This window comes from Cryptomeria japonica, chromosome 2, assembly GCF_030272615.1.
Source record: "Cryptomeria japonica chromosome 2, Sugi_1.0, whole genome shotgun sequence".
NCBI classification, from domain to species: domain Eukaryota; kingdom Viridiplantae; phylum Streptophyta; class Pinopsida; order Cupressales; family Cupressaceae; genus Cryptomeria; species Cryptomeria japonica.
In genome coordinates this window covers 532,353,852-532,377,908 of record NC_081406.1, presented here as the reverse complement: position 1 = coordinate 532,377,908, position 24,057 = coordinate 532,353,852, and the positions used below count along the sequence as shown (strand labels likewise).

At 40.6% G+C, this 24,057-nt stretch overlaps 1 protein-coding gene across 7 annotated transcripts in view; it reads right to left on the bottom strand.

Annotated features, from left to right (window-relative positions):
• LOC131052168 (uncharacterized) overlaps window positions 1-24,057 on the bottom strand; it is a 103,816-nt gene that overhangs the window by 53,578 nt on the left and 26,181 nt on the right. For 6 of the 7 annotated variants that reach the window (XM_057986776.2, XM_057986779.2, XM_057986778.2 and 3 more), the window contains 3 exons: window positions 2,389-2,524; window positions 2,083-2,164; window positions 1,854-1,970 (listed from right to left, as the gene is read on the bottom strand). In XM_057986776.2, the coding sequence (XP_057842759.2) occupies window positions 1,854-1,970; window positions 2,083-2,164; window positions 2,389-2,501 (312 nt within the window). In that variant the 5' untranslated portion in view covers window positions 2,502-2,524. Of the gene's footprint in view, window positions 1-1,853; window positions 1,971-2,082; window positions 2,165-2,388; window positions 2,530-24,057 lie in introns of all 7 variants that reach the window. The other variant, XM_057986777.2, reaches the window with a different exon arrangement.

The window sequence follows — 24,057 nt, the reverse complement described above, 5'->3', positions numbered from 1 at the left end:
GTAAAGAATCAGCTGAAGCCATTTACTAAACTTTGACTAGAGGGTTATTTGTGTAGGGAGGACTTAGTTCATTTCCACAATAAAACAAAATCTGGCAAAAACAAGCCTAGATCTTTGCAAAGTAATTTTATCGATGGATAAAATTTGCCCAAAAGAGTTAGCAATACTCTGAAAGATTTTAGGGTTCCAGAATTTCAATCGCAACCCAAGCAACTCAACCCATGTAGGACCCACCACAGACAAATCAGCTAAAGGGTCAAATTTAGGTTTCTGCTTACAAAGAGAGATTATTTATGTGTCCTTTATCAAAAAACCATATTCCTCCCATTAGCACTCTGATCAAATACTCCTTATTGGCAAATCTGAAAAGAAATGGTCCATCTAACATAGCACTAATTGAAAGACTTCCCTTCAATCTGCAGGCCTCGATTGACCATTTTTGAACTAAATCAATATTTTGCCTAAAGGCAAAAAACTTACCAACCAGGTATTATCCATGGTAGAAATAACTTCATCCATCAAGAAGTCGGATAAGTTTTCAGCAATAGATTCCTCAGTAATTTAGGTTGTCGAAACCTTGCTTCCTTCATTCCTGAAAAAACCAGATCTTGCAACTTTCTCAGGTCATGATGGTTGGTCCAACCTGTCAGAAACAGCACCTTCAGCACATACTTCAGAAACAGCACCCGAGACATGTGCATCAAAAACAGCACTGGAAACTTGCATGTCAGAAACAGCTCTAAAGACACATGCATGTACTTCAGAAAATAGCACACGAGGGGCCCTATTGAACAGCCCTCCATTTCGCAAAATCCCATCAAGAATTGCAGAAAATTCAAACCCTAGAAGAGCATAAAAAGTGTACTTTTCGGAGAATTAAAAAGGTAATACAATAATCATTAATGTTGATGTTATTCATACATTCATTATTTTATTTTCTATATATATAGTATGGGTGTAACCAGCCATACCAAACCTCAACCCCAAACCATACCTGGATCAGCAACTTAGTTATTAATGTTGTTTATAAAGAGAATTTAAATAATGAGTAGCCATATTTTATACAAGAAAATACATACTCTACACCGCACTCCACAACTTGTTTGCTTTCACATCAAGAGTCCTGTTACTTTTAGAACTTGTTTGTTTTTCTTGGTTTTACACTGAACCTTTGGCATTCAGTTTAATCTGATAAAGAATCAAAACATTAATTCATCAGAACTCAATTGCAAGATGAAAATGAGCACCAATCTCAACTTTCATGATGCCTCACAATTTCTCACATAAAAATGATACCTGGTGTCAAATGTGCCATCAACCTGAAATTCTGTTCTTTAACCCTAATTTTTTTATCAATGTCAAAAAACTTGCTTGTTTGATCAATTAGGGATGTACTCACTCCCCTAAGATCAGGGTAGTTCTAACGGAAAGTACTACACTATACAACTTTAAATTACATGCAAGAAATAAATAGGTAAAGTTTAGAAGTAAAAGGTTTCTTCAGAGATTGGAAAAATAAAACGTTCAAATTTTTATGAATGTTTAGTAAGTTCGATCCATTTAAAACGTATATGATTCAAATAAAGAAGAAGACAAAGAAAATGATGGAGCCAAATCAACATATAATAATTTAGAGTTTAAACAGAAGGATAAAAGACCGCTCATGTGTGTGTCTCTCATCTATTATTATCATTAGTATCAACTAATTCAATTACTACTATATAGAAACCAAAAACAGTTGATTCCTGTTAACAAGTTCTATACAGAATATATGTAAAGACTTCAAAGAATGTCTGAATTTGTTAATGAAAAGTTGAAAACAATTTTGTAAATGGAACAATTGTGGCACTTACAGCATGATAGGCATATGGAGCTTTGTTTTGACGCTGGAAATGCTTTGCCATGATGGAAAATTGGATAGGGCCCCATTCTTCCTCTTCAAAAACGTTACCCAGGGCTGCTTTATATAACTGTTCAAAAATATAAACCAAAATCAGTGTCTAGAAACATCTCAAACAAGAAATGGCCTTCAACCCACCCTTGGACTACATGTTAGTAATCAAAAAATGTACTTTTACTAACCTTTGTGGTATCAGACAGAAGCTCTACACCAGCTGGATAGGAGCTATAAAATTGATCTGCCCGTGAAATACCAGCCCTTGTGCTGCACAGCACTCAATCCAAGTTCGTGTAAATACTAAAAACTATATTTTCATTAATATTATGAATTACAGCAGTTTGAAAAGAGGAAATAAGATCCTGATATCTCTTAATTTCATCACATTACCTTACACTTCCCTTGCAACCCTTCAAAATGTAAATGGGACAAGAATGTATTGAATCCTACATAAACAAGAAATTTCTGAAACTTAGAAAGGTAAGTCATACGTGTTATTTGTGTAGGCATACACAAGGCCACTGAACAAGCAATATATTCCAAAATAAGAGGCAGCTCTTCTGAACTTCTGGATCTCCAGATAAGACTTCCATGTTCTCTCCATTTTTTCACTAGTTACTGGTCCACCTGCACTTATTGTTTGGAAGTAGACAAACAAAAGAGAGGATTAATTATAGTATGACAAGTTAACTGTAGAATTGACATAGAATTCCTCCTATCTTTGAAAAGTCATATACTTCTATTATTAATAGAAAACACTCGGTAAGCAGAGGTTAATTGAGCCACCAGCATTGGGATGGAAACTGAAACAAACTCCAACAAACTGAAAGATGACTTGGGTCAGTAAAGAAAAAAATGGTTAGAGCTGTAAATATAAATAGTTTATGGAAAAGGAGAAAGGAATCTGCCATATCTTTTCCAGAATTAAGATAGGACCATTCTATGCATGAAGAAGGAATAGTTGTTACGTAAGTAAAATTCATTGAACTTCTTAAAATTTAAAAAGAAAAAAGAGAGAGAAACAAGTATCATATTTTCAGTAGATCAAATTCTCCCCTCAAAGTTTTAACTGCCTTTCACTGGAATGGATGTTGGTCAACTTGAAGATTGGAACAAGCCTGCCCAATAAGACAAACTGTTATAATAGAAAATACTGAAAAGACCACCATTGAATGAACCCATCTCCCTCCTCGAGAACGCGTTTTTTTTTTTCACTCTTACATTTGAAAGCAAACTCATTTCTTTGAGACAAAAGGGACGAGAAGAATAGAGAAGAGATGAGAAACTTGTGAAATATAATTTGATAAGAGAAGTTGCCACTGCAGTCCCATCCCCAAAACATGGGAGCAACCCTGTCCATCCACTGGCCTCAGAGTTTTCAAGGACATCCCAGGAATGCCAGCTAAAGAGGCTGGATGTCCCGGAATGGCCATGTGCCCCCTTATTTTAAATTAAAATAAAGTCGTTTTATTCAAAATCAATGGAAAAAGTTGTCAAGAGGCCCTCCCATGCCCCTTATGAACCCTAAGCACACCCTATAAGTAATCCACTCATCCATTTGCATTGCCAATTGCATTTGCCACAATCATTTTTACATTTTCCACCAAACCTTACAAGGGAGGGAGTATGCATAGTTTATGATTATAGTTTATGATTAGTCACCCTTGAATATTCACACTATATGAATTGAAGGCATAAAATTCAAAGAAAAGCCTACTTGAAGCCAAATATGATGATTTTCTACAAAATCTCAACTGGCCCCAAAGGCACCTAAACAAGTTTGGATATAACAGTTTGTTTGATAAGTTTTGATGCTCTCCAAACAATATGCTATTGGGGTCATATGCTTATTATCCTAGTAAAATAAAAATAATTTATAAAAATTAAAAATATATATAAGAAGATAAAAGTTCATCTAATAGGTCCTAAAAGGGTTTTAAAAAATTTATTGTCTAGAATGTCACGACAATAGTTGGACACCACAACAATTCCTAGGATGCTACTATATAACCCAAGTGTGACTACAAAACTCAAGTAACATGAAAAATACACAATTTGAACATGCAATTTATTGTGTACATGTTTTCTAATATTTTATTCTATCCCTCCAATTTCATAAACCACATTAATGAGTTTAAGAAACTATTAACAAACCAATAATAAGTAGAAATGCTTGATAGTCGCTCCTACATTTTTCAAGGGTTCAATTTTCACAAGAATGGTACAAAACTTGAAACTAAACCTTTCTTTTTAGAGACCATAGAATTTCACTAGAGCCCATTAAGTAACAAATATGGTCAACTAAATCTGTCCAGCCTAAAATTATAAAAATGAGGACTTTGAAATTACATTAATAAATTACTGCACTACAACAAAGTTTCATAGTTTGCTCATAACAAATTTTGTCATATTAATACACAAATGAGAAGCTACAAAACCATTTGCTAACTTCTAGAATGTAGAAGCTTTACATATTTTAAATGTAAGAAACAAGAGTCCATTTACAGGTTTATTTCCAGTGAACCACGGGGCGCGTCCCCCCCCTTTTTGGGCGCGTCCCCCCGTCAGAGACGTCTCGGGGACGCAGGGACGGGGACGCGACGTCCCCCGCCGTCCCGCCACCGCCACCCAAACGCCGCCAGGACGTGGAGACGTCCCCGCATCTCCCAGGGAGACGTGGAGACGTCTGGGCGTCTCTCGAGGGACGGGGAGACGCCCAGGCGTCTCCCGCGTTCCCACGCGAAAAAAGACAGTTTTGTTTATTTTTTTAAGTTTTTTTATAACATGTGCTTTTTGGGGGGGGTTAAGGGGTAACCCTAATTGGACGTGGGCCCCACCCTACCCCCCAAAACAACACAAAAGCATGTTTATTTTGGATTTCACTCTCATTTTGCAAAACTGATTTTTTTTCCAGCAGCTTGAAGAGGAGGAAATACTTGAAGAAGATTGATTGAAGGGGTGAGAAAAGTGACTACAAGCGTGATAGGAGCTAGAAGAAGCAAGAAGAAGAGGAAGAAGAAGATTCTTCTACATTTTGGAGAGATTTTTCAAGCACAAGGTAGGGTTTTTCAACTTCTTCTTGTTTTTTTTTTGTTTTACTTTCTGATTTTCATTGTTCCATGTCATTTTTGGTTTTTTTTCCCTATTCATCTCAAGACTCAAAATGAGATTTGATGTTGAATCTTGAGGGTGCCCTCAAGATTCAACATCAAATCTCATTTTGAGATGAATAGGAAAAAAATTTAAAAATATATTGTTAAACAAGGCTGATTTTATTTTTATTTTTATTTTTATTTTGTGAAATGCAGTGTCAATTTGAAAATTTCACAATGAGCTCCCAAGGCACGAGTGAAGATAACATGGAAATCCATTCTCATAGTGAGAATGATTCAGAATATGAACCTGAAAATGAGGGGGGTGACCATGGGGCTGATCTTGGAGCCCAATCTAGTTCTATGGCAAGTGCAGCAGCTAGTACAGGTTGCCCTTCAGAGTTGTTGGCACCATATGCTAGGGGTCATTTTGATCCTAAGTCTCCTCTAAAACAGTTTGCTTCACAAATATCAGTACAAGGCACTGAATCACATTCAAGTGGGGGAACAAGGAAGTGGAAGTGCAATATTTGTGACAGAGAATGGTTCGGTAGCATTAGCAGGGTGAATGCACACTTTCTATTTTGGAGAGGAAAAGGCGTGAAACATTGTAAGTTTTTGGAGGAACCCAAAAATATACAGTACAGAATTGAGTTTAACAGGCTTTGGGGGGTTCCAGATGACACAAATATTTCAATGCCTACTACTTTGTCTGCTAGGGCATCACTTCACGACAGCCAGAATGTGCCAGTGCCACATACTTATCATGCTTCGCAGGCGAGAGGAATGATGTTTGGATCTCCATCTACTTCCACTTCTACTGCTGCCAAGGCTGGGAAACGTAGGTTGCATACACCACAGAGCAACCCCATTGCTGATATGTTTAATGTGCAGCTGAGAGATGAGATAGATGAATCCATTGGCAATTTCTTCTTTGCCAATGGCATTCCATTTCATGTTACACGGTCTCCTTATTATAGGAAGATGATGGATATGGTGGCCAAGGGAGGACCATCTTATGTGCCACCAGGGGAGACGAAAATGAGGACCTCGATCTTGGATAAAAGCTATTCCAAGATCAATATTTTGATGGAGAAGATGAAGGCATGTTGGGCGGCATCGGGGTGCAGCATGGTTATGGATGGGTGGACGAACATTAGCCATCGTCCACTCATCAACGTCATGGTCACATGTGCAGAGGGCCCATACTTCCTTAGAGCAGTTGATTGTACAGGGCATCGTAAAGATGCTGATTTCCAGTTTCAGGTCCTCAGGGAGGCTATTGAGGAGGTTGGGCCACAAAATGTGGTCCAAGTAGTGACAGATGCAGCCTATGTGTGTAGAGCAACAGGGAGACTCGTTGAGGCAGCCTATAGACACATTTGGTGGACCCCATGTTGTGTGCATGCCATGAACAATGCACTCAAGGACATGGGGAAGATTGACTGGATTAGAGGAGTGGTCAGCGATGCGAGAGATGTGCAGATGTTTATCTGCAACCACCACACTTCACATGCACTCTTCAGGACCTTCGCGAAGAAGGAGTTCTTGAAACCAGTTGAGACTAGATATGCATCCTATTTCATTCTCTTGGAGAGAATGATTGAGTTGCAAGAGGCATTGCAACTCATGGTTATGACTAATGAGTGGAATAGGTGGGCTGAGGCCAAGACAGAGCAGGGGAGAAGGGTGAAGGAGATAGTGAAGAGTGATGTGTTTTGGACTGATGCGAAATACATTGTCTCCATCATTTCTCCAGTATTCCAGGTGATCAGATATGGAGATGGGGATGCACCTAACCTTGGAGAGGTGTATGAGTGCATTGACTCTATGCTTGACCAGATGAGGGCTGCTGTGCGAGTGAAGGACCCCTCTCTAGCATTCTACAATGAGCAAATCCGGCCTATCATTCAGAGTAGATGGGACAAGTTGAACACTCCTTTGCATATGGCTGCCTTTGCCTTGAATCCTAAGTGGTACAAGGCTAGACCGGGTAGAATGACACCGATTGAGGATGATGAGGTGAAGGCGGGTTTCTTTAGGTGCATAGAGAAGATGTTTGATTCCAGAGATGCCGGCATAATTCGCACTGAGTGGGGAAGATTTGCCACTCTTAGAGGTTATTCAGATGCGGCAAAGATGGATATAGACACTATGGCACAGGAGGACCCACTTTTGTGGTGGACTTGTCATGGCCCGAAATCTTTGACCACCACTCTAGCCATCCGTCTGCTATCCCAGGTTTCCAGTTCTTCAGCTGCTGAAAGGAACTGGTCTACATATAGCTTCATCCACTCTCTTAAGAGGAACAGACTTACCTCTAAGAGAGAAGAGAAGCTTGTGGCTGTACACAGTGCTTTGCGTCTCATTGACCGCAAGACACTTATGTACAAGGAGAGTCCAGTGGCAAGATGGGATGTAGAGCCAGAGGAGCCTTCACAGATTGATGAGGATGATCCTACCACTTCAGATGCAGGGCTAGTTGGTGTGAGCTTGAGGGACCTTGATCCTCAGGAGTCCAGCAGTTCCAGTGAGGAGGAGTTCGCAGATGATTAGAGGCCTCCATTAGCTACAGTTTGAGTTTTCAGTTTTGTCATTTTGTATTTGACTCGTCTCTTTTGTAATGCTATTGCTACACATATTTGTATTTGGCTACTCATTGTAATGATGAATCATGTAATCATCTTTATTATTATAGACTTTGCAATGGCATCAGATATTCATATTTTTCGTTTTCCTTTTTCGATATTCATATGATAGAAATGAGAAATCTCCAATTTGACAATTTCATTTGTCAAATTTTATTTACTTTTAGCAATTAGTTACGTATCACTAATCTAAGTAATCTTGGTATTTCCTATAGTTTCATTTGAAATCTAATTCTTATACTGTTATACTGTTATACATCTTTTCAAAACTAGTTTTTCAAGTACTATATGTATATATATGAGCACCACCATCCCGCCACCCCCCCGCCGCCGTCCCCCCCGCCGTCCCCCCCGCCGTCCCCAAATTTATGCCCTTGGTCCCCCCGTCCCGGAAACGCGTCCCCCTCGTCCCCCCGTCCCCCCATCCCCAACGCCCGTGGAACACTGTTTATTTCATGGCAAAGGAATAATGAAGATAAGCTACTCCTCCAAGCTCTATGACTCTAAGCTTTAAGTCAATGGTAAGCGAATCTCCCACCCAACTATGTAGCAGCCAAAGGCCCTCCTCGCCTTTCTTAAGAGAATGGCAACAAGATATACACACAAACTCATAAGAATACACATATTGGAAAACAAAAAAATATACACTCATGCAAAGCTGTTTTCATACACAAAGAGAATATCTCAAGACTCTAAATAAAGGAAGATCAATGTATTTTAGACGTTGGAGTGTCTTTCACAATGGATCTCCATATCCAATTATGATCTAAAGGATAACATAAAGAATATCAAAAATGACAAATATCCATTAATAGATGCCATGAACCCCAAAATATCCCTCTTTAGTATTTCATGTAAGATTTGCAGCAGAAAGTTTGAATATCCAATGTCAATGACTAAGGCTTTGTTTGAATTAGTTGAGAAGGAAAGATTTGAGCATCCCAAAGAATAAGAAATCCACACGAAGAAAGATATGGGGTTTCTAGTTCTTGAGTTAAAAGAAGGGGTAGCACCATAGCAGAAATATATTCTCTAAAGAGCATGAAAATAACCTTGAGAGGGTACTGAACATAGTTGCCAGGAAACTCCATCATAGGAATGTGGGAATGCGTACCCATCCCTATAACCATAATTTCAGGTGTATACATTTATATGTAATTTACCCACCTCCTTATTTGTTTACTTGTGTACCCTAATTTTAATTGGCATCCCATCCTTGTACTAGTATTGGTACCCATGCATATCTTAGTAACTATGACATTAAATAAAGAAGAGAGTAGTGTTGCAGCAGGGGAACAGCATGTTGGAGAAACAAAGAAGATCAAAGAGGAAATGATGGTGTGCAAGTGGACCCAAGAAAGGTGGAAAGCAATCAGAGTAATCAGCCCAAGGGACAAGAAAAGAGTGAAGGGAAACAGCACTCAGAAAAGAGAGCAGGAAACATGAGGAAGAATAAAATTTGGTAAGGTGGATGGATATAGGTGGGTAAACCCTACATGAGGATGGTGAGAGAAAACAAGGAGTAGAGCTAGGTGGAGGATGGTTTAGGGTCTAGTAGGTGGCTGGAAAAAGAAGCAGCATTAAAGAAACAAGCTTCTGAAATGCCCTACATGGTGGAAGTGCACATTGTGGCCCACTTAGTGGTTTAAAAGAATGTTTCTACCATCTATCTTTAATTTGTAATTGCTAAATTCATCTATATACAAACATCCACCAATCACCCATTTATGTTTTGTTAATAGTTTGATCACTCTAGAAAATATAACTCATTTTGTTGACCAAGTTGCCATTTAAACAAGTAGGCAAACTTTACTGGGTGAACTGTCTTGGACAAGACCAAGCAATAGTAGTAAATTATTGCCGACAAATGCTTTTCTAGGGTTTTCCCTTTCAAATTAATTTTAGTGGATTCAAGCCCTTTACTTAATTCCGATTTATTTTTGGATGTGCAGAGCAATGGAATTTGCCCTGGTCGCATATTTGAATTGGCAGAGAAGAATTTATGGCAGGCAGCCTGTTGAGCTGCCCCAATTAAATCCCGAAGTGTCTCTGCGGCAAATTATGTCTTTGCTCTTTCCTTTATGAAAACAGTTAATCAATTGGATTATAAGACATAGCTCATTATTATTGGTGAGTGTAATCAAAGGGTTTGGCTGTCATGGTAGTGGATCAGTTTTGTCATCTGAATGTTCTTCTATCTGGAGAAATAACAATAGTACAAATAATTTTAATTAAGTACTGTGAAGGAGTAGGGTTCAACATGAACAAGGTGATTTTGGAAGGATGGATGGTGTGCTATGGCCGCCACAAGATTGGGAGGTCTTTCATTCACAAGCACTATTTTGTTCTTGAATCGCGGGTTCTTGCGTATTATAAAAGAAAGCCACTGGAAAATGAAGTAATTATATTATTTGTAAGCCTTAATTGACGATGTTTCTTGTTTCTCTGAGATAACTGGCAATATTTTAGATCTGAGAAGATATTTTAATTATAATTTCTGAAAAATATTGTACTTTTGATTTAAATCCAAGATATGCTTGCTCTTGTGATGAAAGCTTAGCTTGTTCTTGTTGTGATGTATTCACACATCGCCCCATTGCGAATGGGAACCCCCACGTTTTTCATGTCTTTTAGCATAGCGGTAGAATCTCTTGCTATTAGCCTTCGTTTGAAGAAGTGCACTTTCTCAGGTGGCTAGGCAATGGTAGAATCATTTCTCCCTCCTTAGGTTGGAAAGAGGTCGAGTGATGTCAATTTGAGAATAGTAGGTAAGTGTTATGCCTTGCATATCCATTTCCCCATTAGTCTCCTTGCGTCGAAATTTGGGTCCCCTGTTTTTGTCTTGTCTTTGCTTTTTGCTTTGTTCTTTTGTTTTTTTACCTCAGAACTCCGGAGTCCTGAAGTCCCGAGGTCCCTTTGTTCTTTTGGTCTCTAACCTTAGAACTCCGGAGTCCCGAGGTCCCTTTTCTTTTCTTTTTCCTCGGAACTCCGGAGATCCGGAGTTCCGAGGTCCCTTTTTCTTTTGTTTTCTTGTCTTCTTGCCTCGGAACTCCGCATCTCCGGAGTCCCAAGGTATGTGTTCTGCGTATTTTGCCGCGAAACTTCGGAATCCCGGAGTCCCGAGGTTTTGTGTCTCTTACCTCGGAACTCCGGAGTCCCGAGGTGGAGCCTTTTTCTTTGCTTGCTTCGGAACCCCGGACCCCCAGAGTTCCGGGGTAGGGTGTTTTCTTTCTTTTGTCAAGCTCGAAACCTCGGGACCCCGGAGTCCCGAGGTCTTGTTTAAAGCCTTCGTACGGACAGGCTTGGGAAGGGGTATAAATAGGATTGATGAACTTTCAAAGTTCACTTGTGCATTCAGAGCTCCTTCTCCTTTGCTTCCAAACCGTGAACCTCCGGACTTCCGAGTTTTTCTTTGGTGTTTTGGGCATTTTGATTCACCAGGTTGGTGATTTTTCTTGCCCCCTTTTGTTGTTTGGTAGATTAGATTTTCCTTCCTTGCTGAGTGTTTGTTTGTTTGCTTTCTTTTCGTTTCTTTCGTCCCTTTTGTTTGCCCGCGTGCCCTAGTTTATGCAGCCCAAAACCCCGGACCCCCATAGTTCCGGGTGGTCGGCTTTCCTCGAGCCGGGAACCTTGGACCCTCGGAGTTCCGGGATTTATCAACTGTGCTTTTAAATGACCCTGGATCCCCAGAGTTCCGGATTATTCCTTTTGCGAAGGACTTCCTATCACTCATACCGGAATCCCGAAACCTCGGAGTCCCGAAATCAAGTGTTATAACCCAAACCCGAAACCCCGGAACCCCGAAGTTTCGGACTGCATCACTGAGTATTTATACCTACCCCGGAACCCCGAAGTTTCGGATTGCCTTACGCATACCTACCCTGGAACCCCACAGTTCCGGATTGCCTTACGCATACCTAACTCGGAATCCCGGAGTTCCGGACCTAGTTCATCTGTACCTAGCCCGAGACCCCGGGACCTCGAAGTCCCGAAGCAAGTGAACTTTTATGATTATAATCAAGGACTGAAATTTTGTTTTCTTCTGGCAAATTCGAGTGGTTAGATGGACTCATCCTCCAGCAAAAGAGGCAAAGAAATTGATAGACTCCCAGCCACCATGAAGTATCATTATCAGGGACAGGTCTACGCTTTGAAGCTGGATGATCAAATCAGGTGGGTCACAAATACAGAAATTGGCCATATAGAACTTGAGGATATCAGGACTCAGCTAGACAAACCTAGTTTGGAGGCCCTCTACCGGAGAATCAAAAGATCGAGCCTGGTGGAAGCCACTATCTTTCTTTAGTCAGTACAAGCACCTGAGTTAATAATGGCAATCGCCCCATTTTATAACCCAGATACTAGAAAGTGCATAGATGCACAAGGGAAAACAGTTATAGACTTGTCTCCTGATATGCTGGGGTTTGTTTTTGGCATCCCAACCAGAGAAGAGATTTTCCTTTTAACCGAAGAAGAGGCCTTAAAGGCATGGAATGACAAAGTTGCATCAAGTAAAAGGCACATGAATAAAAACTGGTTGGAAGAAGAAAGAAAAACAGGTCTCAAGGCAACAGAGATCTTGAGGGCAGATTTCAAAGAGCCCCAAAAGACTTAATCATTATGCTTAGCAAGGCCTTTGGCAAGCTAGATTGTAAACATTTCCATCCATGGATGTTCCAGTTTATGACCACTATCTTAATAGGGAAACAGTATTTTGATTGGCCGCAGATCCTCTCCAACAATATCTGCAAACAAATGAAAGAGGTTCACCAGACCCAATAGTTCTTTTTCACATCTTATGTCATCTGGGTAGCTGCTAGAGCTGGAAAATTTCCAGGGCTACAGGTAGAAGGTCAATTGGGAGAGGAGGTGTTGACGTGTATTTTATACACAATCATACACAGAATAAAATACCGACAAGCATCTTATCCTCTCTTGAGAAAATAGTCTCTAACTGCTGAAGATCTGCAAAAAGGATCAGTTAGATGGACTCCAAGGTTCTTTTAGTGGGGTCTCCACGTGTGGACAAGCTTTTTTAGTGGTATGATGTGATTTGCTGTTTCCTCCAAGGCGTCTTACGGATTCAAAAGTTCGAAGATTTTACTAAACTAAAAGGAACTTTCAAAAAAAAATGGAAAAAGGACAGGGTTTAAGGAAGTCTAATCTAGCCTAACCCTATGAACGACTTAGCATGAATGAGATTTGGCAAGACTCAACCAACTTCAATTTTGCCATAAGATAACAACTCAATTGAAATTAGTGCGATCTTCTAAGGTAATAATGGTGTTCAATGCATCAAAGACCAAGGACACTACTACGAAGGTACATATCCTAGATGCGAAAATGCTTGAAGGTTAAGGACTCAAAATGTTTTCCAGTCGACCACGCAAGGCTTTCCTACAATCAGCAAGAAGCTAGTGGTTTGGATTGCGAATCCTACCAAATATCAAATCTCACACTTAGTCTTTCAAATTAACAAACTACTTTGATTGAGCGTGATTCAAGTACATCCAACAACCATGAAGATAACTTAAGAAATTTGCAACAAAACACCATAACTTCAATATTTTATTGATTTCCAAGTCATCATGTACAACAATTGCTTGAATTTCTCTCTTCAAGACTCAATCTTGCTACAAAATAAAAATTGCTTCTAACTCTAATCTCCCTATTACATCAACTATTATCTCTCACACTATTCACTATTTTTCTATCTTCAAATGAAATGAAAATGGGGGTATAAATAGCATCCCCAGTTACAATGAAAGGTTCAGATTGAAAGTAAATCAATGGACAAGATCATGACACCTAAACCCTAATTAGGGTTTGTTACAAATGACCTCCTTTTACTGAACAATATTAAATACATAGCCAAATATTAAATTTGGCACAAAAATCTAGGAGGTATCAACCAATGAGAAATAAGATGTCATGTCATCTGTAACAACCTTTCATCTAGAATCTTATTCCCTTTCCAATTCTCTTTCTTAGCATATGCAATGAATTTTGTCACGATTCCTTCGATTTCTGTGCTTGGAATCTCGGGAAGATTCTTGATACTCTCTTCTAAGTGGATAACCTGATCAAATGCATCTAGAAGAGCTGCGTCCCAAGTAGGTTCAAGTTCCTTTGTTCTATCAATCAGGAGCATGGTAGCATACATCTGATCATACTGCTCATCTGTAACATCTGCGTCCTTGCGAAAGATGATCTTGATTCTATCCTCAAATTCCTGGATATCCACATCTGTCTCGACCTCGATCCTTCTGCCAAGAATGGTACGAAGTACCTCAAATACTCTGTCCTGGATCGGATTGATCACCTCCTCAACTTGACCACATCTAACACTGATGTCCTCAAAGAGAACACTCTTTATATGGAGTAAGGTTGACCACTGAAACAAACTGTGAGAATCACCTTCTAAGATCTTCTCTTGTGCTAAAATTCTTCTGGATGTGTGTCTTATAACTTTCAAGACAGGGATGACAACGTCCTTGGTATGGGCAAATGCAGCTACTGTTGCCATCAATCTGTGAATAATCTCAAGAACTTGGATAGCCTGATGGGTGATCTTCGACATCCTTGTAACAAACTCAATGGCCACCGTGTGAGATCTATCCATCCAACCACATGTACGCTGGACCAGGTTCCTGAATCTTTCTGCTTCATTGATTGATTGAAGGGGCAATGCCTGCAATGGTGATCTAACTGGATCCTGACGTCCCAAAGGTTCATTGATGTGACTGAAATATGTCCTCCATGCACCGACCTCTCTCTCAAGCTTTCTATTCTTTTCCACTTCTTCTCTAAGCTTGTCCTTCAATGCCTCAAATGTGTCGGTGGCATCATCTAAAGTCTGCTCTGCTGTGGATGGTCCTAATTCAATAGTCTGTATATGGTAGTCTTCTGCTAGGATCTCACCTTCATATTTGTCTGCTGCCGGTGTAGCTATCTGCAGTTTTCTAGATCCAGTCTCATCTTGAATCATCTTGGACATCTTTGTAGCCTTCTTCTTCTCTGTTGTCATATGTGAACGTCCCACGAGGCTCTCTAAATCAATTGCACTGTCCTCGTCCTCAATTACGATCACTTTAGTCAATCTTTCCTTCAACCAATCTGGGATATTTGATCTTGTCTCTTGAACTTGAATCTCTTTATGTACTATTTCTTCTTGTCTGGGAGGAGATGTTACTTCATTATCATCTTCTAAATCATAGTCTTGGAGAGATCCATCTGACGAAACATGCTGTGCCTGTCCTTCCTCCTGCCTGTCATTCTGTACCATTGATTCCATGGACTCTTCTACTCGAACTGTTCTATCCTCTGGCCTGGAAGAAGTACCTGGTGTTTGATCTTTGTTGGCACCTTGCTTTTTCTTGGAAGGTTCTTTCTTTTCTGATCTTTCTTTTCTCTTCGAACCTCTCGAATGGAGATTGCCCTCACTGGCACATCGAAGGTTACCTTCACCTGAATTCCTAGGATTAGGATTGCCTTCACTAACACTGGCTCCACCTTCGGCTGGCTTTTCTTCCAAAGTAAAAGACATAGCTATGCCCTGTTCTCTCAACTTCTGATGCTGAACGTCTACCCATCTGCGAGTACAAGACAAGACTGGTGCCATCAAATCATCTAAATCCACGGCCTCGGGCTCATTCCAATTCAAACTTATTGTTTTGCTTTCTCTATCATATGAAGATTGGATGTGCCTGCCGTTGTCCTGAGCTTGGTCGGCTACTCTGTAAATCTTACATTTCCTGATGAAATCCAAAGGCAATCTAGAATGTATCTTTCGTTTCACTTCGAGATCATCTAGGAGATTCATCATAAAATCTTCAATTTGGTACTCATGTCTAAATCTTCTACCGACCGTCTCCTCTAAATGTCCATGTGGATCAAAACTATTCCTCCAAGCAAAAGATGAAAAAGGATACAAGGCTAACTCCTTCTCTGCGTCATCCATGGCTAAGACATTAGGACATACCTCAACTGAATTACCCAAAATAATAGGTACCTGAACTCCATTCTGATGTCTGTGTCTGAATGCCTTCACATATGCTGCCAACTGCCTTGTTACTTCAAGTAACACAATTCTATCTGTCGGGTACCTCGGCAACATGTATGGAGGTAAAGGACCTCCATACACTCTAATGCAAGTGAACTCGGGAAACTGAATGAACCAAGCACCGTACCTCTTGATGAACTCCTGGGCATCCTGAGATAATCTGTTGTGAATCCCTCCTTGCAACGTCCTTGTGATGTTCATCGTGAAAGTATCATTGATTAACTTGTAGTTCTTCCCTGGTGGATGATGCAAGTAGGTATAGGATTCACAAGCTCTGACCTCGCCGGGTCCTCTTCCAATCACTCCTCTGTGAGGTAGTCCTGCGTACTCAACGCTCCTGATTAAGGCATAGATGACGTATGAACTCATGTGGAAGGACTTAGTAGCCCTGAGTCTTCTCAACTGTACGTCTAAGCAATGGCTAATTATCCTAGCCCAATGTATTGTACCCTTTCCTTGAACAATCACCTGGATGAAGTAAAACATCCATTTCTCAAAATAGAAGGCATGAGGTGCTCCTGTAACTCTGTTGAGCATGGTAATTAAATCTCTGTACTCCTCTTGGAAATCAATCCTGTGTGGTGTGTTCGGTACTTTGCTCAGACGGGGACGACTCTTAAGTAGCCAGTTCTTGTTGATTATGCTTAGGCAAGCATCTGGATCATCATTGTACACTGATCTGGCTCCTTCAATGCTCTTGTATATCATGTCCCTGTGCTCTGGAAGATGGAAGGCTTCACTTATGGCTTCCTCTGAAAGGTACGCCAAAGTGTTTCCTTCGTTGGACACAATTGTCCTGGACTGCGGATTGTAATGACGGGCACACTCGATCATTAACTCGTGGCACTGAATGGCTGGAGGAAAACCGGCCGCCTTGATGATGCCACTCTCTATTATTCTCCGGGCGACAGGTGATGGCTTGCCGATGTAAGGGACCCCCCGGAACTTCTTCGTGCTAAAGTTCCCCAAGTTGGTATCTCCAATGTTGCTCCACTTGGACACGATCTTGGTCTCCACTTCTTCGGTCTTCTGATCTTCTTTCATGAGAGCCGAGTGACTGGTGGATGCTCCCGCCTTTGGGGTCGCCATACCTACACAACATTTCATTATAAGAAATAGATTTTGCAATAAATAACGTAAATAAGAGAGATAAATTTTAGGAAACCTCATGATAAGTCTCTAGAGTTATCATTTCCTAAAATACAACGATTGAGCCAAGAGATTCAAAATTCAAAATTTTGAAATTTTGAAATATGACGATGAATGAATAAAACAATAATAATTAAATCGCCATACCTCGATAGAGAGCTAACTCTAGAATGCAAAAACAAAATTTGCCTAGGCAAAATTGAGGTATAAAGTAATCTTCAATATGATCTCCTCAAAATTGACTTCGCCACCTCTGGACAGAACGTGATCTTCAATTATCGCCTTGGACGTGGTCTCAAATGGATCTTCAAGTTCGCACAAATAAATCTCCAAGTCTTTAGCAAATTCGCCTTAGGCGTGATCTTCAAATTCGCACCACCTTTGGTCTTCAACGCAATTCGCACTCCACACAAGATGATATTAGCGCCACCCTTTGGTTTGAAATCGCACCACCTTTGATGACTAAGCGCGCCACCCTTGGATGAATGAAACTCGCACCACCTTTGAACACACTTCGCACTATATTCGCTTCTCCTTGATTCGCATGAAGAAAGGTAAAAATAATGATGTAGAAAATGATAATTCCACTCCCCTTATATAGCGCTTGCAATCGATTTATCCCTTAGGCCGACTTGATAAAAATAAAACCATTTTTTAAATGATTTGCAATGAAATGACAAGGCCGACCTCCTTAAATGAGCGCTTGAAATCGATTTTTTTATTAATTAAATAATTAACTATTAATGCCTTGCGTTTTTTAATTTGCAAATTTCGATTTTAATAAAGGCAAAATAATTAATAAATGTTTAACGCCATATTAAATGCCAATTTAAATAGGATTTTCAATTTTTAAATCGATTTAGCATTTAAAGAAAATTTGAATTGTTTAATTTGGCGCCAAAAATATGGAAATAAAGGGACGTACCTCATCGCTCTGGTCCCTTGGAGAGGGACAGGAGCGATCCATGATTTTTGGCATGATTCTTGCGCTTTCAACGTTCAACTCCTTCATTTCCACGTTCCAAATCGATCATCTTGTGGTCCTTCGAATTTGAATTTCTTTCTTGTGCGAGCAAGTGCATCTCATGACCATTATCGCCCTGGTCCCTTGGAGAGGGACAGGAGCGATCCTAAGGTTTTTGCTTGAAATTCTCCATTTTGGTACGATCCTTTCCTTGTATCATCTTCCAAATGCCTTTTAAAACCTTGTGCGTCCTTGCCTTAACGTGATTTTCAAAGAATATCACTTGTTTTGCCTAACATCGCCCTTGTCCCTTGGAGAGGGACAGGAGCGATCTCCATGTCTTCACGTTCACCTTGTATCTTTGACCTTCGAACTTCCATTGTAAGGCGAATAATATCATCGCTTGTCCATTCCACGCACATCCCACTCGCTTTTGCAAGGTACCTTCGATGTTATAAGGATCATCGCCCTTGTCCCTTGGAAAGGGACAGGAGCGATCCATATTTTTTCCTTGATCTTGGCGACTTTTAAACTTCGATCTCCTTTGCAATGTCCTTCAAACGTCGTCCTTCGCACTTCCTAACCTCGCTTCGCCTTGATCTTTGAAGGAACGTGAGTGTTTTGATAGTATCGCCTTGGTCCTTGTCCAAAGGACAGGAGCGATATGGGGCTTTTACACTATTTGGCGATGTTTAGACGTTCAAACCCTTGCAAATTATCTTCAAACGATGCCATGGACCTTGCATAACCTTGTGAATTTTTAACTTAGCACGCACTTGGAACAAAACGAGGAATCCAAAGCAAATCGCCCTGGTCCCTTGGAGAGGGACAGGAGCGATTTAGTCTCCATGCTCAATAATGATGATCATTTCACGTTCAAAACTCTTGTTTATCATCTTGTTGTCATACCATGGACCCTCCAAGACGTTGCGAACCCTTGATCTTACGTAAATCTTGCATAAAATGGCCAATATATCCAACATCGATCTGGTCCCTGGGAGAGGGACAGGAGCGAAGTTCATCATTGCGAGCTTGTTCTTGCTTTTAGCAACTTGCAATTATCTTCATTGCGTGAAATGACGTCCTTTAAGTCCTCTTGGTAACTTAATATTTGCTTGTCCTTTGAAATCGATGCCTTAATGGAAATATCGCTCTGGTCCCTTGGAGAGGGACAGGAGCGATATGGGTCTTAGAGTGCACATTCCTTCCATGTGATGACCTTTACAACCTTGCGCTTGATGGAAATGCCCTAAAATGTCTTCGCCACCCTTCGTCTTGACTTGGATCGGTTTAAACATTGGAGGAACGACCTTGAACTTGCGTAGGGAGTATTATCATCATTGTATCGCCCTGGTCCCTTGGAGAGGGACAGGAGCGATCCTCCCCTTGTGACCTTCATCTCACTTTGTCATCTTCCAAATTTATATTCAACGGACTCGTCCTTCTTCACTCTATCCGTCCATGCCTTGACATCATTTGTAACTTTACAAGAAAAGCAATTATATCAAAAATCGCTCTGGTCCCTTCCTGAGGGACAGGAGCGAACTAGGCATTTAACACTGGTATGGACGTCCCAAAAATCTTCAATTTATATTCAATGTGTTCATCTCATGTTCTCCTTTGTTTTTGAACGTAAACTTGCCTTGACCATTGTCTGGATTTTGCAAAATGAAGGAAATCGCTCTGGTCCCTGGGAGAGGGACGAGAGCTACAAGGTACTTCGCCCTGGTCCCTTGGAGAGGGACAGGAGCGATTTAGTCAATATAGGTCATTTTCCTTCGTTTTTGCATATCAAATTATATTCATTTGGCAAAGTATCTTCCTTCGGACGCCCTCAAATTGTTAAGTTTTCAAAATCTTGCAAGGACAAGACGAAATTTGAATTGTAGCTCCGGTCCTTCACTGAGGGACAGGAGCGATTTTCCTCCTGGAGGGCTTTCTGTGCTCATGAAAATCTTCAATTTATATTCAATAGAAAGATCTCGCCATTCTCCATCACTTCAAACGTAAAATTTGTCTGGACTCTGCAAGGACGATGAGATATTTGAAATTGAGCTCCCGTCCTTCACTGAGGGACAGGAGCGATTTTGCTCCTACAGGCCAAAATAACAAGATTTTTTACATTTTAACACTTCACGAGGCGAAAACAAATCAATTCCAATGCCCAGGATCAAAATTCAAAAAAGTCAAAATTTGGTCAAAATATTCAATCGGACAAAAAATTCACATTGACGGTCAACACTTAGACAAATTTAAGCTCTGCATGAACATTCCAATTGAAAATTAGACTAATTTGGCGAAATCATTGCATTCAAAATTTGCATTCTAGAAAAGAAGCTCAAAAGCTCTCAAAAATGACTGGATTCTGGCTTGAAAAGACAAAATTTAAAACCCTAAGGCTTGGCCCTAAATCCAGACAACTAACTAACTAACAAAACCCTAAAAACGAAAGCGAAAACGAGCGAAAAACAAGCAAAAAGAGGGGGTCCCCATTTGCGATGGGGCGATGTGTGAAATGGTCACAACAGGAGGAAGGACAGAAGAAGGTATGGGAGTGTTATTCCCAACTCACTCTAGCCAATGCAAAGGCTCATTTTAAGAGAATTAATGATGCCTTCATTTTCCTAGTAATAATCAAATTAACAGGGGACGCAGGATACTGGATTAGCCCGGAGGCTATGGCTATTATCCGAGAGTGGGCATGTTGGTTCATTCAAAACCCACGCTCAACCTACATCAAGGTTAGCGGATTCACAGGGAACCCAATGTTGCTGCCCCAATACTGCAATGATTGAGTAATTTTGCTGGAGTATGTAAGGCAACTTTTGGGCCTCCAGTCTCTTTTGTCTTCAAAACATAAAACAGGTATTGATTTCTCAGTATCAATTGGATATTTCGCGTGCTCAAAAATACAGGTTGCAAAATTAGCAAAGCCAGAGCTTCAGGATTTGAACCTGAAAGAATATGATTATGCTAGGGAGTTCTATGATCCTTACAGGAAACTTAAACAAGCTATGCCTAAGGCATATGAGGGACACAAGCCAAGATTGGAGGATTTTTGGGCTAACCTTCACGATAGTTTTGAAGTCAGAGAAAAGAGTTATAGTCGGTTGTCCGTGCCACAGATCAGAGATTTTGGAGTTGAAACCAATCTCCCCAAAGACCTCAGAGACGATGGAGACTTGCTCGATGCGGCATACAAAGGACTAGAAATTGATAAGAAACCTCTCTCGCCAATAAGGTGGTTAGCGAACGAAGATCCGAATATTGAAAAGGTTTCTCAAGCGGTCATCAATAGGACCAAGCAATGGCTAAGCCAAAGGGTAAGGCCAAGTGCCTCAAAGGGGAAGCAGAGGGAATCCACATCAGGGGTACCTCAATCAAGGGGTTACAAGGAGTAGCCCGAAAGACAAGGTCAAGCTCAAGGCAAAATACCTCTACTGACCCCAAGGGGTTACAAGGAGTAGCCCAAAAGACAAGGTCAAGCTCAAGGCAAAATACCTCTACTGACCCCGATGAGGGGGATAAAACTCCAAGAGAAAATGAAGGAGTCTGAGTTGTTGAAAAAGGCAGTAGACCTAGGAGTGACCGATGGGTTAGGAGCAGTACCATTGGCTAAAGTCCTCCCACTAAGGACAATTATAGGGCAAACTGCAGGAGAGGGTACCCAAGAGCAAGAAGAAGATATAGAAATTACTGAGGATATACCTACTCAGCCACCTTCAACAGATGCCACACATGCTCCAAGCACCAACGCCCCTGCACCACCACCAGTTAATATACCGCAGGGCAACCTGGAGTACAAGGCTTCGGGTCTACTACTGAGGGAATAAAGGTTAGAAACATCGAGTCTGATTCAAACCAAGAGGAAGAGGATCTTGAGTAACAACGGCCGCTGGAAGGCGAGCAAGAAGGGGATGAGGCAGAAGACTTATTGAATGAAAGACTAGTTCTAACCCCTCAAGATCAAGAGGACCTCCTCAAGGATATAGCAGCCGAGCAAGGTGAAACAGACGCAGGTGAGGAAGAGATGACATTTAATGAAGAGGTTAGTGGCAAACTGGGAGAGTTACATAAGCAACACGCTCTCCAAACCAGTCTGGCCCGCCAAGTTACCTTACCTCAAGATCCCGGGCAAACAGAGGAAAGAGATGAAGCAGAGGAGCAGACGAACGTCCATGTGGTAACTGCAGTTATAGTGTCACATCAAGGTGACAAGGATGAAGATATACCGCAATGGCTTGAGTTTACCTTTGAGAAGAAAAAGAGAAAAGTGGAGCTTCCCAAGGTCACTCTACAGCAAGTAATCACTGAGGAGCCACCAAAGGCTAAGAAGCTAAAAATCGTTCATCATTTATCAAAAACTGGTTCTGGTGAAGTGATTGTAAATGTGGTAGTTCCATTCCAAGCTGAGGGACAAGCTTCTCCCAAGTATCAAATATCCCAGATAAATTTGGGTAAGCAAACCAAGTGGGGAGAGCTAGATACTTTGGAGCTAGCCACGAGTGTCGTCAGAGGGCGTGTAAAGAAGGAGCATACTTCGAATCTAGAACTCAAAGCACAAGTAGAACAATACAAGCAGCTCTTAGTTGAAATGAGCAAACCTTTGGACTCTTGTAGAGCTGATGACCTACCTTCAACCTCATCGCTGCCAGAGGGAGAAGTGAAGGCACTAAGGGAGGTGAGACGAGTGGTCGCTGCAGCCAAGTCATGGACCCAAATAAATGCGGCTAAGATTAGACTATTTTTGCAAGATACAATGAAGATATACTGGGGGGCAGTACAGGCAAGCGGAGCCTTAGCTTCTTGTGCTACGCAATGGTAACGGAAGCTAGGTATTTTCAATAAGCAATTCCGAGTTTTGAATAGAGTATTACGACTAGGGGAAGAGACTGTAATGGAGGAGGACCTCTTAGGAGGTGATAGTTATGAAAACTTACAGTCCTATGTATACATTTTGGAGTTGAAGATTGAAATGCTTCAGTAGTATATGAAGGATATGGCAAAGATTCAAGTCCCCCTTCTCAGGGAAGTTTTGTCATATGAGAATTTTGTAAAGGGTATGCTTGAAGCCTTCGGATTAGGACTGACTAGTACAGGGATAATGGAACAGCAGCAATTTTTTGAATCAATGGGATGCATATGAGGCTCAACACTTAAGACCTTCGGCCCAATTTGATGTCGCCCTCGTGGACAGGTACACGTACTTGATCACTCAGTGTCAAGAGGTGGCAGAGACAATAGGCGAACTCGAGAAAGGAAAGATTCATGTAGATGAAGTGTTGAAGAAATATAAATTTAGAGTTAGGCACGTAGCTGATCCTCATGTTCAAGCAGTTGCATGTATAATTGATAATTATAGAGCTTTTGCCAACAAATAAGGAATAAACGCATAATTGCTAAAGATAGCAAAGCTTTTTCATAAATCCTTAATTTTGTATTTTCAGCTACAGCTCCTACTCAAGATCCAATTTTGAGAGAAATTTTGCATGACTACGAAAACGTGGCTCACCCAGCATGGTCTTCGTAGTGCTCATGCAGTCCCCATTTCGTAGTTGTTAAGTGGAGTATCAAGGCAAAAACTTGCAAGTTAACTGCGACTCCTAGTTTTAGTTCTTAATTTAGGGTAGGTTTATTTCCTAGATAATAGGGCAGAGAACTTCTATAAATTGAGAAGTTGGATTCATTTGTAAGGGTCCCCAAATTGATGATTTGTGGCCCACTTAGAGATTTTAGAATATTTTGCAGATTGTTAAGAAGTTTGAGTTATTTTTGTTATACATTCATTGAGATTAATACAAGAAGCAGCTTGTAGATTGCCTGATCTATATCTATGTTCTACCAAAATTGTTCTGTGTAATCTGGTAACGTCTATTATTTCGAGTTACCAACGTGATTTGATCTTTTTGTCTATTACTTTATGAATCATATCGCACACGTTAGTGGTGTATGAGAATTACTGTGATAGGCCATATTGTTGATGATTTTATTTCCATAGGTCTGTGAAATTGATGATTTTGCAGGTTTGCTCGAGGTCCGTTGTTGAATGCTAACTTGGATAATGTTTGATAATTTCTTGGATTGCAGGGAACTAATTGAGTATTTCATTAAGTTGTTATTGTATTGGGTTTATTGTTATTTTCTTGTTCCCTTTTACTCTTCGCAGTTTATTTTCCCAGAGAATCCTAAATCATAAAATACAAAAAAAAAGGGGAGTTCAACCATTCAAAAAAAACAGCGAGATT